Genomic DNA, 13,502 nt, shown 5'->3' with positions numbered 1-13,502 from the left:
AGATCATTTTTCCCCCTTTCTTTCCCTCCCCCTTTTTTCCTTTTTGTTCCCTTCTCTTGGTATATAGGTCGTCCTCCAAAATACAATGCAGTGCTGGGGTTTGGAGCCCTTACCCCAACATCCCCCCCATCCAGTCATCCTGACTCCCCCGAAAATGAAAAGACAGAGACCACATTCACTTTCCCTGCACCTGTTCAGCCTGTGTCCCTGCCCAGCCCCACCTCCACAGACGTAAGTAACTTGGGAAAAGCGCGCTCTCTTTTCTGAGAGCTTACATTGGGGAAACCGTTATCATGTGTTGTCTCCTTGCCAGCTGCATCTCCTTGACTCACCCTGGAACAGCAGTAACCCCTACAAGACACAGTATACCATGTAAGGCAGCTTTCTACCGGGGCCCCAGGTCCTGCCATGTCCTTGAGAATCATGTACCACATCAGGAGGCTCAGTCAGAGTGTTTAAAATCTGGATTTGATCTGCTGTGAATGAGTTAATTCTCAGGAACAGGGAGGGACAGGAAGTCACCTCCTGTAATTGAAAGGTGCTCAGGTTTCTGTCCTTGTTTTGGGGTTAGGAAAAAGGAACAAGGCACACATTCCCCTGGCAGTCCTTGTTTCCTGCTTCAGGTAGAATTCAGGAAGTGGAAAACGTTTCTTTCAAGCAACTTTATTTAGCAGAATTGATTAAACAGGTTCCTAAAAAAGTGTGTCATATATTTAGTAACCCTGCATGTAGAAACTGCAGGATTACAAACTAGTACCCTGAGATTATGGGTTTTTATTTTTTGTTTTTTACTTTACTTATTTTTATATTTTTCATTTTAATTCTAGTAGAGTTAGGATGCAGTGCTATGTGAGTTTCAGGTGTACACTACAGTAACGCAGCAGTCGTATATGTGATTCCGTGCTTGTCACCCGTTTCACCCAGCCCACCTCCCCTCTGGTCACAATCAGTGTGTTCTCTCTAGTGCCCTAAGATTTTTAAATGAGCAAATACTTACTGAGCACTACTCTGCTGAACAAGTGCTATTCTTAAGGCTGGGGATAGAACAGGGAACAAAAGCAACTCCTTGCCCTCAAGGAGCTCCTATTACATGGCCAGAGGCAGGTGATAAGCAAATGAACATGTAAAAGGTAGTAATAAGTTCTGTAAAGAAAATTGGGACAGAATAAGGGGGATACGAAGCCTTTTATTTTGTGAAGAGAGGGAAGAGAGAGCATCTGTGGTAGAAAGTGGAATGTGTGAGAATGTGTCGGGGGAGAGCATTCCATGCAGAGGGCAGAGCAGTGCAGAAGCCCTGAGATGGGCATATACATGGTGTGGAGGAAAAGCAAGAAGGCCAGGACAGTGGGGGCATAGGGAGTGGTGAGATGGTGGGAAAGGACACCCCAGAGCGGGGCCCAAGGTGCAGGGCCTTGGGCTTTTACTTGGAAGGAGATAGGGGACCACTGGAGGGCTCTGAGGAGAGGAGTGACATAATTTTTCAACTTTTTATTTAGATAATTTTCAAACAGAGAAGTTGCAAGAAAATACAAAGAACAAATATATATACCTTTCACCTAGATTCACTGATTGTTACCATTTTGCCACATGTGCTCCCCCCTACACACATGCGTGCACACACGCACACACACACATAAACATATTTTGCTGAACTAGTTAAAAAGTTGCAGACATCATTAATCTTCACCCAAAACCTTTCAGTATATATTTTCTAAGAACAGATACTCTGATATAGACACAATGTAGTTATCAAATTGAGGACATGTAATATTGAGTAAATAATATTATATAGCGTTATTCCATATTCAGGTTTCTCCAGTTGTCTCAATAATTGCCTTAGTAGCACTTTGTTTTTTCTGCTCCAGAATCCAGATTAAGATCACTCTTGATATTCGTTGTCATGGTACTGTCTCTTTTGCCTTCTTACTCTGAAACAGTTTCTCAGCCTTTCTTTGTCTTTCATGGCATGGACATTTCTTAAAACATAAGCCAGTTGCTGCGTAGAGTGCCCCTCCATTTGGATAATCTGATTGTTTCCTCAGGAGGAGATTCAGGGTATGCATTTTTGTAGGAACACTAAACACGTGATGGCGAGTCCTTTTCTGTGCATCACATGTCGTCCGCTGGTCTGTCCTGTTGTTGGTGATGTTAGCTTTCATCTCTTAAGAGAACACATCAAATCTCTCCACTTGTAAAGGTGCCTCAAAGCAGAGAGCTTTGAGTCTGTATAAATATCCAGTTCCCCCACAAACTGTTACCCAGTGGTTTTAGAATCCTTTGATGGTTCTTCCCTGTGTTTACTATTTTTAAGGTGTTTCCAAAATCAACTTGGATTTTAAAAGGATCGGAAACCTGGATAAGAGACTGTGGAGAGGATAGGATGGGAGCAGGAAGACCAGTTAGGAGGGAAGAGCTGAGGACAGCTTGGCCTGATAGGGTGGTAGACATAGAGATGGAGGAAAGTGACCGAGTCTGCATATATTTTTAAGAGCCAACAGGATTAGATATGGAGTATGAGAAAAAGAGATGATAGTCAAGGATGAATCCAGAGTTTTCAGCCTAAGCAGTTACCAGGATAAAATTCATTTACTCAAGATGGCAAGAAGGATAGGTTTGAGGAGGGAAACCAAGAGTTTGATTTTGTACATGTCCCTTTTTTTGTGTCAATTACAGAGCTTGTCTTTAGGATCATCTTTAGGTAAAATATCTCTTGAACTGGAAGGTTCTTAGTGCTTTATAATAGTCTACCCTTTTCCAAAGAACAAAAGAATACCATATGCACACACTAAGTTAAAATTCTAGAAGTAGCAAAGGAAGTGTTCTCTTTGGAGGACAGGTCACAGTGAAGTTCTGTTCTCTGGCAGCCTTTCCTTCCATGGACATAACTGGTGACTACAGCAAGACTCAGACTTGCTCTTGGAATTCAGCATTTCATCCAGCCTTTCTGACTTCCGGCATTAGTAATTGATAAAGGTTTTCAACCTGTCCTGAGTACTGAGTACCAGGAGTCCTTGTCAGAAACCTTGTTTGCTGGTACCAGAGATGGTCCCAACTTTTCTGCGTGTGAGTCTCTTTCTCCTAAAGATTGTTTTTGGTTTTTGTGCTTTTGGGCTGATAGGGGTCTATGGGTTTCTTTGAGGGACTGAACCCAAAGGATCTACGCAAAGTAAAAAATCCTGCCAGATTTCATCTTAAAATGTAAACACTGCTCTTCTCAGAAATCCAAAGGTAAAAGAAGGCTCTTCTAAAACCACTAAATAGGGATCCCTGGGTGGCGCAGCGGTTTGGCGCCTGCCTTTGGCCCAGGGCGCGATCCTGGAGACCCGGGATCGAATCCCACATCAGGCTCCTGGTGCATGGAGCCTGCTTCTCCCTCTGCCTGTGTCTCTGCCTCTCTCTCTCTCTCTGTAACTATCATAAATAAATAAAAATAAATAAAATAAAAAAAAAAATAAAACCACTAAATATGTTAGAACTTAAGTTTTTAACCTAGTGGAATAGATTTTTTTTTTTTTTAAGATAATTGACTTCTACTTTTACAGTATCCTAACAGTGGCAGTGATTAAAATCAGCACACAGGACTCTCTGTGTTTGCTGCTGGGTAGGACAAGCCCCAACAACATTAATTAAACAATCACAGCTGAAAGGCAAGCATTTCCTGGGGATCAGTAACCGTCTAGAAGGACTTGGTAATACAAAACCCAGCCAGACACTAATCCTCAGGATATACCTTGTTGCCATTATCATTTTATGAGAAGGGAAGATATGTTGACATACTTATAAAATTCTTTTAGCAAATGATGAAATTGCAGTTGATATAGCCAGGATTTTTGCAAAAAACACATGTGGTCAGCTCCTAGCGAAGAATCATGGGTCACCATCTTTCAATTTAACATTTGGCTTATGGTAGCAATTCAGTCACCAAAGCCTGAGCCTTTTGACCCGGAGCAGCACCTCCAAGGGATTTTCTCTGCTCTCTTTAAGCTAATCAGAGAATCCATTCTGGGTAGATAAAATCTATACCTTGGCATTTTATTATTCATTTCTATGGGCAGTTCTCCAAATTTGGTCCTTGAGACTCTTTTTGGGGGTCTATAAAATCAAAACTATCTTCATGATAATACTAGAATATTATTTGCCATTTTTTAAAAAGATATTTATTCATTCATGAGAGAGAGAGACAGGCAGAGACAGGCAGGGGGAGAAGCAGGCTCTATGCAGGGAACCCGATGTGAGACTCAATCCCAGGACTCCAGGATCATGCCCTGAGCCGAAGGCAAACACTCAACTGCTGAGCCACACAGGCATCCCTTCTTTACCATTTTCATTCTCTTTTTCTGAAGAGTAACCAGTGGAGTTTTCCAGATATTACATGACATAAAATGATGTCATAACTCTGATGACACATGGAATATGCACGTGTGCTGGGATTTTACAGGTTTTCAGTACACTGTTTTTGTAACTTCCTATGATTCTGTAATTATTTCAAAATTGAAAACTTCTAAAATTTCTAATACAGTAAATATCAATAAACGTAATTTACATAAACGAAAACTCTTTGAGGTCCTTGGTAATATGGGGTCCTGACACCGAGCAGACTGGGAACTGTTGCTGTCGAACGTGGAAATAGGATAGGAAGTCATCTTTCCTTTAGAAACTTGAAAGAACTGTCCGCCCCCCACTTCTTGATCTGCTCCTACTCAGGAGCAAAGGAAAGTGAGCAGAACTCATCTCCAGTAATTTATCTAGGATTCATGTGAACCAGTCTCTGAAACCTTTAAATTTTTATAAACTTATTAAAGATGCAGACTCACACAGGACTCAGGTTTAAGAAAGATTGTTTCTCTAGGGAAGAGTGCCCTTCAGCCTGATTTTAAGAATGAAAGGGAAAGTTATAGTTAATCAAGGGATGAAACCTTAACCTCTTTAGGTGCCTCGAAGCTGAACTTTGAGGCGGCACACTTATGCAGTATTTTTGCTCGTATACTGAGTATCTTCTTTATTGTCCAGAGATAACATTTTCTTACTAAATGTAAGAAATTATCTGATTATCTTAACAACATTTTGCAGCAGTTTTCTAGGCTCTAGATACCCTAGTGAATTATAGACTTTCCTTTTCTTTAGAGAGAAATTACAGGTCTGGGAAGATACATTCCTTCCACAGTGGCGGCTGAAAAGAATTGAACATTGCTGTCTATGTCATTGCTTCCTGTGCAGAGTTTCTGTATTAGGCCTTCTGGCAAAATAGCCTGGAAATCTAAAACAACACACTGGAAGTGAAGAGGGGGCCTAAGTGGCAGTGCTGCCTTGCTGGCTAACCTCTTGTGTGTCTTCGGTCTTCTTTCCCATGTGTCTTTATCAATCCTATTTCTGGAAAAAGCCAGGGATTGACCTGCTGAAAAATACCTTTTTTTTTTTTTTCTCCTCTTCAGCGTTCTCCTCTCCATATTAAGTAGATCTGCTTTTTTTTTTTTTTTTTTTTTCTGCTGTTGCCTTCTGTTCAGAGGGCTCCTGCAGACTTACCTGAGTACCAGAACTTTCAGTGATGGGGGCGGAAACAGAGTACACTGGGGTTGTTCATCTCTTTCCATCTGGTGGTATATTTTATGGGGAGGAATAAAGCCTCCCAGCATAGAATGGTCCATTGAACAGCAAATGCCAAATAGTGGTTTTAAGAGAACCTTGTCAGCTGTTGCTTTGGCTTTTTAAATTCTTCATGTTAGAAAGCTGATGGGAGTTTCATTTGTTCCTGACTTAATCTTTTTCCCAATTGAATGTGCACTCTATTTTTTTCTCCCTGAGAAAAAATTTAGTAAAATTCCATATTTTGTCTGTCTTCTTTTCCCAATCCTAAACTCTGCTAAAAAATAGTGGGTAATGAGAATTGTTTGTATCATATTGTGGAACACTTTGATGAATGGAATTCAGTATCTTCAAACTTTATGATTTGTGGGTTGGACTCTACCAAAACATAAGTGCTGAGCTATCACCTGTAAAGTTAATTTGGGCCTAGGTGATTACATGGCTTTTCTTTAAACTCTAAGGATACTGTCCCTGCCCAGGGAACCTCAGCTGTATGGAGCAAGTGGGGGCTGTGCCATTGGCAATTCCTACTTTCCTTGAATACTTCTGTAACATGTTGGAGGGGGCACAGCTGATTGTCCTGAAACATACATATCCAGAATGTGCATGTTAACATTCACATTTTACCTTTTTTGTCCTTTCTCTTACCTTTCCTCTCAATTTCCTAGGGTGATATCCATGAGGATTTTTGCAGCGTTTGCAGGAAAAGTGGCCAGTTGCTTATGTGTGACACATGTTCCCGTGTGTATCATCTGGACTGCTTAGACCCTCCTCTGAAAACGATTCCCAAGGGCATGTGGATCTGTCCCAGATGTCAGGACCAGGTACTAAGGAGCGGGTCAGACAGTGATGGGCTGAGGAAGAAAAAGTGTGGTCAGGAGGACCTCCTTTCCCCTTAGACTTGGGGGAATGGTGGAGTCTCTTCCCTCTCCTATCTGTTCATGGCACTGCACTCACCCACATAGCGTCCATCCTCTCGAGCTTCTCTGTCCTTTTACTGAGATGGGGAGTATGTGTAGGTGGGAAGGCTCTAACTGCTTCCCTTTATTTAAAATGACTTATCTTCTCATGACCTTGCCCTTTCAAAGCCATAAGACTTTCTGCCTCTTTCTCTAAGAATGGTCCAAACCCAGTATGTGGTTTTGAGACTCTTCTTTTAGAAATAAAACTCTTAAAGGAAAGTGCGCAATTGATTGTTTAATTCAAATAACAACAGTATCACCTTTAACCTGTGTTGTCACTGGGATCAGAGAACTAACTGTAAAGTAGCTGTCTTACTATTTCATGGACTTGAAAGGCAAACATTAACTGTCCTAGCCTCTTCCCTTCTTATTGTGCAGTTTCTGGTCTCTTTTTCTCAACTATCTATGTACCTTTATGTTTTCATGATAAGCTGTTTCAGTCTTTTTTGGAAATAGGCAAAGTATAAATAATAGGTCCAATAGTTCAGCAAGCTTTGGGATGCTGCTCAGTTTTTGGAATCCTGTTTGAGAGAATTCTGGTTTTCCCCAAAATTTAATCCTGGTTTTTATCCTACTATCTTCGTAAAGTAGTGGAGACCATTCTCTCTGTATTCTCTCCTGATGCTGCTCTGTAACTCTGGTAATTTTCTACACAAGGTCTAAATTATACTTTGATATTTGGAACTGATACTTAATTTCTTTGGTTAGGCTATCTTTGAGGGATGTAAAAAACTAAAATTGAGATAGGCAGGTCAGGGATGAAACTGCCAGCAGCTGCTGCCATCGTGCAGGCATGTAGCTTGTATGCCAGTGGGTCTGGCTGTCAGAGTAGTTGGGCATCATATGTGGCATGTATGAGAAGCCAGGAATGCCCCGGCAAGTCCTAGCCTCTTTGTAAGCTGGGGCTTAAGTGGCTTGACTTTCCTTGTTACCGAACTTCATTCTGTTAAAGAGTTTCTGGAACTTCATAGTCTAGAAAAGTGTAGACCAGGGTTTAAATCTTCCTGGATTTTGTCTGCCAATAGCTATAGACACGTTGCTTGTCACTACACAGGGGAGGTGTGTTTATACCAAGGTAAAACTTCTAAACCTCGTTTCAGATGCTGAAAAAGGAAGAAGCAATTCCATGGCCTGGAACTTTAGCAATTGTTCATTCCTATATCGCCTACAAAGCAGGTAAATAATCATCCACACCCCCTTTTGTGTGATCCTACCCTTGCTTAAAAAGAAAAGTGCTATATGGCAGCACTTGTTTTGTTTTCAAAAGGAAATTTAAAGTTAAAAATGAAAAGCTTTTATTGAACAAGATGAAAAGTTTGTGTAGAATTTTCTTGGAGAGGAAAAATGAGAAGTGGTATCTTAGAGTCAGGCCCACACCACTGACAGCTTTCTTAGCATAGGTGTCTATACATGTAATAAGGGAAGGTCTGGGTGGACACATTCTCCACCCACACTGGAGGTCAGAGGAACTTTGGGCAAAATATCTTCTTTGGCCAGCATTCTGAACACAGTGGAGTTTTCAAACAAATCATTGATAAAAACAGTTCCTTTTTTTTTTTTTTCCCAGCAAAAGAAGAAGAGAAACAGAAATTACTTAAATGGAGTTCAGATTTAAAACAAGAACGAGAACAACTAGAGCAGAAGGTGAAACAGCTCAGCAATTCTATAAGTGTAAGTAAATCCTATGCCTTCAGTGATAGATATGGATAGGGACACTCTCACATGTAGAATAGTACATGTGGCTCCCAAGGGCCCATGCCAGTCCTTCAGCTTATTAACAGTTAATTTGGGCGGACGCAGTGTGCCTCCAAGTTACAGTTCGGCCCTCAGGACAGGTGGCCAGTCGGTACGTGGTACCTCTCCAAGCTCTGGAACCTCCTGTTGGCTTTCATCTGAGAGAGGATTTTCAGTGTCCAGGCTGAAGAGATGAAGTAGCAGCTGCAGCAGTATAGCCACCACCTCTGTGTGTGCCTGAGTGGGTGTAGGAGGAGACTGGAGCCTCTCCCGACGCCCGGTAGACACAGATCAGGTCCCTGTATAGAAGCCTTTCTAGTCATCCCAGTTAGTGGTCTGTCTGCACAGCGCTTTGCTCCCGTCCTTTCTTCCACACCCTGCTGATTGCATCTCCAGGTTTTCCTGACCAGCTTAAGGAAGAGAGGTTTCTGGAGACAAGTATTGGAAGTAAATACTGCCCAGCCTGGCCTGTCCAGGTGTTGTATACAATCCAACAGCCTGGCCTTTCCAGGGTTGTATTTGCAGCAGAGATTCTGAGGCCCTGCCAGAGCAAATTTTATTTCTCACTGGGTAGGCACCCCTCCCCTTTTTGGAGCCAGGTGGCCTCAGCCCTCATGGGCAGCGGGCAGTACCCTGGACTTGGTGGCAGTTGAGCTGTCCCACTTGGCGCCTTTCTCCTCATCACCGTAGTACCCATGGCATGCAGGTTTCACATTCTTTTTGCTTAGACCAGAAGTCAACAGCTGTGGGAGACCTTGGGCAAAAGGGCAAAAGACAAGTGCAGGACCGAGCAGAAGGGTTTCTGTCAACTGCAGTGTTTGATTCTCCCACATATCACAGTGCTGCTACCCCCAGCCTGCCTCTAAATTCTTGCCGACCAACTGATCGGTAGCCCTCGGTAGCCCTCAAATTGGATCCACATACCACTGGCTCCTTTTCTGCCCTCCAAAGCTCAGTCCGGTCCTGAGCACATTAGCACCCATTTGCAAGGCAAAAGCATGCCAAAACCTGCCCAAACCAGCTTCAGCGCAGCTCTGGGAATGTTTTTAAGATACCTTTATTTTGCAGCATTAGAATGGTAATTCACGTTTGGTTTTAAGTCCTGGTATCCAGCAGGGTTGGCATTTAAACCACTCACTTGCACTCTCCCTCCTGCCTGTTGGGCTGCCTCCTCCTGTTGGGCAGTGGTGCCACCTCCAGTGCAGAGCTGAACAAAGTTTAGGGGCACACACCAGCCAACAGGGTTCTTTTACCTGGAGAGAGCTGCCAGGCCTGTCAGAAAAGCCACGGAGGCTCAGTGCCACTGCCCTTCTCATTTGCTGCAGAAATGCATGGAAATGAAGAATACCATCTTGGCCCGGCAGAAGGAGATGCACAGCTCCCTGGAGAAGGTAAAACAGCTGATCCGCCTCATCCACGGCATCGACCTCTCCAAACCTGTAGACTCTGAGGCCACTGTGGGGGCCATCTCCAACGGCCCGGACTGCACCCCCCCTGCCAACGCCGCCACCTCTACGCCGGCCCACTCCCCCTCCTCCCAGAGCTGCACAGCGAACTGTACCCAGGGGGACGAGACTAAATAACAGAGCCCCGAGAGGAGAAGCCACAGGATCCCGGCGGCGAGGAGAGCAAAAACACTGAAGACTCTAGAAAAGCAAAGCCGGATTTCTTCTGGAAAGTACAGAATTCTTTTGGTTCTTTGGTTCCAGAGAGAGAGAAGATGCTTGTGCCAGGTGGCACCAGAGTTTGCCAATTGATCCTTCTTATTCTGTGTGTACATGCAAAGATTGGACCATGTTACATGAAATAGTGCCAGCTGGAGGTTCTTTGCCAGCACCATGCCAAGTGAAATAATATATTTACTCTCTCTATTATACACCAGTGTGTGCCTGCAGCAGCCTCCACAGCCACCATGGGTTTGTTTTTGTTTTGTTGGGTGGGGAGCAGGGACGGGCGGAGGGAGGAGAGCAGGTTTCAGATCCTTATTTGCCGAGCCGTTTGTTTAGGTAGAGAAGACAAGTCCAAAGAGTGTGTGGGCTTTCCTGTTTCTAAACTTTCACTACTATAAAACCAAAAAAAAGGAAATCGAGATTTAACCAACCCCAGTGCCCAGAGGAGGGATGGGAGGGAAGGGGAGGGAGCCGGGGTGGGAAAAGTCTATCAAATAAGCAGTATTTCCTATTGTCTGGTGTGGGGCACAGTGCACGGAGGAGGACAGCCCTGAGGTCCTTCTGCGCATTCCACTTCCCGCCGCGGGCGCCCCCACCACTCCCCCGAGTTCCTTCCCTGCTTTGGCAAATTGGCGCGCATCCCCGCGGATGATCCGGTTACCTTCCCTCTCAGGCAACAGGCAGAGGCCACCCCCCCTGGCCGTTGCCAGAGCAGGGAAGAAGGGTGTGTGTGTGTCCAGGAAGGAAAAAAAGGTGGATCAGTGATTTTTACTTGAAAACAAGCTCCATCCCTTTTCTATATTTATAAGAAGAGAAGATTCTGAGCGAAGCAGCACGCGACCCAGGTGTGTGTGAATTGAATGGAGATGTTTCTTTTCTCTCTTTTTTTTAATTTTTGTTGTTTTGTTTTGTTTTTTTCTTTAAGAAAAAGTTTTATTTTGTTTCTTTTACTTTTTTGGTAACAAAAACTAAAATAAGGAATAGAAAAGCTGTTTTTCAGGCTGACAGTCAATTAAGGGTAGTCGAGGCCGTGCATGGTAGACTAGGAATCATAGTGTCAGTGAGGTCCAGTGAGTCTGTGTGAGTCCTTGTGTCATCGTTTGGGGCACTGTTTTTTATGCAAGGGCAAAAATCTTTGTATCTGGGGAAAACAACAACAACAACTTTTTTTTAAATTAAAAAGGAAAATAAAAGATATTGAGGTCTTCCTAGTGTTACTTAAATTAAGATCAAGGTAAGAAACATTGTAAAAAAAATTACAAAAGTGCTATTTGTTTCCTAAAAACAGTGATTTCTATTAAAAAGGTGTCAGAACTGGAGAAAATGCTGTGTAGTTATAATTTTTTAGCACAGAACCTGCTGATCATGATGACATTTTGCTGTGTTTGTGTCTCAAGACTGGTGGGCTAGTCTCCATGATTTCTGTCCTCTGGACGACTGCAGCCCTGACGGGCAGCAGCCAAGCCCTCCCACCACTCTCCCCTCCTCGGAAAGGACTGTCCTCTCTTCTTGGCGCAGGGATCTGGGCTTCTGTTCTTGAAGCCTGAGTGGAGTGTGGATGGTATCAGGACCCTACCCTACCCATTGTCTCCTCGGATTTTGCTAGAGCAAAAGGCTGGTGCCTAAATAAGATCCCTTCCTTTGGTGCTGCTCTCCGTCTTTCAGCCACCAGCATTGTGAGTGCCTGCGGGACAACTCTGAAGGACATGGCCTGTAACACTCATTGGTGCCCATGCACCCTGGCCTTGGCGGGGGGGGGGGGGGGGGGGGGGGGGGGGGAAGGGGGGTGCAGGGGGCAGGCTGGCTGCATCAGCCCTTGGCACTGAGAAAGAATGCAGGAGTGAGATGTCTTGAGGGTACATGGTGTCTCTGAGACAAAGAGCCCCAGGGTGGCCTTTGTGTCTGTCTTGCCTTTGAAGAGGTCTGACTCTCCAGCTGCTTTCTCTGCCTGCTGGCTCCAGGTACCAGACGTGGCTGTCTATTGCCCTTTGCCCATCCTCAGGCTTCCTGGGCGACCTTTGGCTAGAATCGCTGTGCTTGCCTTGGCCTGGCCTGTCTCCTTCATGAGAAAACCAGGGTTCTGAAAGACTCGGACCATTTCTATCATCTTGCCTCATGGGAGGTCAATTTTGTCAGGCATGTTCTCCCATTGGAGACCATGGCCCATTGCTTGCCTGGCCCCCAGAAGGGAGGCAGGCCCTGGGGACCCCAGCGCTCCTGGGACATCTCTCCCAAGCCCACCCCATTCTCTCTAATGGCCAGAGTCTAGGAGTGGCAGAAAAGGTCCCGTTAGTTTCCCCCCTTTTCCAATTAAACCCTGAGAGCAAATGCAAGAGAAAGGAAAACTTCTTAGGTCAGATATGCCTCATCTCTACTGGCCATTTCATCTTCCCAGGAATGTTAGGGGATTAAGAGTGGCTAAACAGGCCTCAGAGTCAGGCCCTGGCAGTGTGAGGTTGCCTGGCAGGGGGACAGAGGAGCTCCCTTTTCTCCTGCAGAAACCAAGGTGCTACGTCTAGTCAGGGAGCTGTGGAGATGCCTAGACTAGTTGGAGGAATCGTTGGCAAAGGTTCAGAGCCCAGCATCAGGCTGTATGCCCGGTCTTGAGCTCTCCCATTTGACTTGTCTGGGCCCAGAGGCTGCGAGTTGCCACATAGTACAAATCTTTTCTTGAAAGAAGTTAGGGAAACGATCATCACTAGAGGCTCAGAAAGCTGCCTGAGAATTCCCGGGGTGTCTGGGGAGGCTTGGGGGGCGGGTAGAGCTAGGAATCCACCAGTATTTTGCCTGCTGCTGTGAGTACGCACGCTCTGGCCTTGCCTGGGGTTGGGATATGATCTTCCTAAAGTGCAGATACGAACCATTTCGTGAGTCAGCTGGTGTGGGGTACAAAATGTAACTCTGGCCCCAAACCCACATTCTGGATTCAAATTCCAAAACTACTTACTGCCAAGAAAAGGCCCTGGTCACCCCCGTCTCCTTTTCCTTTACCGTCCTGCCAAGAAAAGACCCTCTCTCTGTGCCCTAGACCTGTGGGTGCTTGTGACCCCCTGAGACACACTTCCGTGACTGCTTCACCTGGGCCATCTTCACCTCTTCCTCCTCCCCCCGCTGCTACTCTTTCGCCATGCTCAGGCCTAGCTGCTCACAGACACATCTCAGACCAGCTGGCTTTGCAGTCACTTCAGAGTCCAGGGAGTGGCTGCCAGTGGGCCCTTGAACAGGAGGCCAGCGGCGCAGGCACTGCACCCTGAAGCCGGTGAGGTCACGTTGCTGTCATCTTCCCGCCTCGCGTTCTTGCCAGTGCCAGTGCCGCCTGCAGGTCCTTTTTCTTCCCTGGAGCCTGCTGGGTCTTGTCTCCCCTCTGCTGAGCTCATCCAGAGTTCTGCTTCCTCCCTTCCTTATCAGGCCCTTGGGGCAACCGGGCTCTGGGCAGCCTCTGGTGGGGCCTTTCCTGCGTGGGGCTGCACCGCTGGCATCATGTGAGTGCCCGGGTTCCCTGCGGGGCCCGCCCGTCCCTTCTTCCTGGCTCAGGCTCAACAGGCAGTGCGAA

General features: G+C 45.4%; 1 protein-coding gene across 26 annotated transcripts in view; it reads left to right on the top strand.

The window, feature by feature from the left end:
- The window catches only part of PHF21A (PHD finger protein 21A), a 193,720-nt gene extending 182,447 nt beyond the window's left edge, over nt 1–11,273 (top strand). For 22 of the 26 annotated variants that reach the window (XM_072790574.1, XM_072790569.1, XM_072790573.1 and 19 more), the window contains 5 exons: nt 68–231; nt 6,252–6,407; nt 7,646–7,721; nt 8,113–8,216; nt 9,605–11,273. In XM_072790574.1, the coding sequence (XP_072646675.1) occupies nt 68–231; nt 6,252–6,407; nt 7,646–7,721; nt 8,113–8,216; nt 9,605–9,862 (758 nt within the window). In that variant the 3' untranslated portion in view covers nt 9,863–11,273. The remainder of the gene's footprint in view (nt 1–67; nt 232–6,251; nt 6,408–7,645; nt 7,722–8,112; nt 8,217–9,604) is intronic. The other 4 variants (XM_072790577.1, XM_072790578.1, XM_072790576.1 and 1 more) reach the window with 1 other exon arrangement.
- Nucleotides 11,274–13,502: the final 2,229 nt, after the last annotated feature.

The sequence above is a fragment of the Canis lupus genome, chromosome 21, assembly GCF_048164855.1.
Source record: "Canis lupus baileyi chromosome 21, mCanLup2.hap1, whole genome shotgun sequence".
In the NCBI taxonomy this organism is placed as follows: domain Eukaryota; kingdom Metazoa; phylum Chordata; class Mammalia; order Carnivora; family Canidae; genus Canis; species Canis lupus.
Note: the sequence above shows the minus strand (reverse complement) of the source record. Positions and strands in the feature narration are given on the sequence as shown.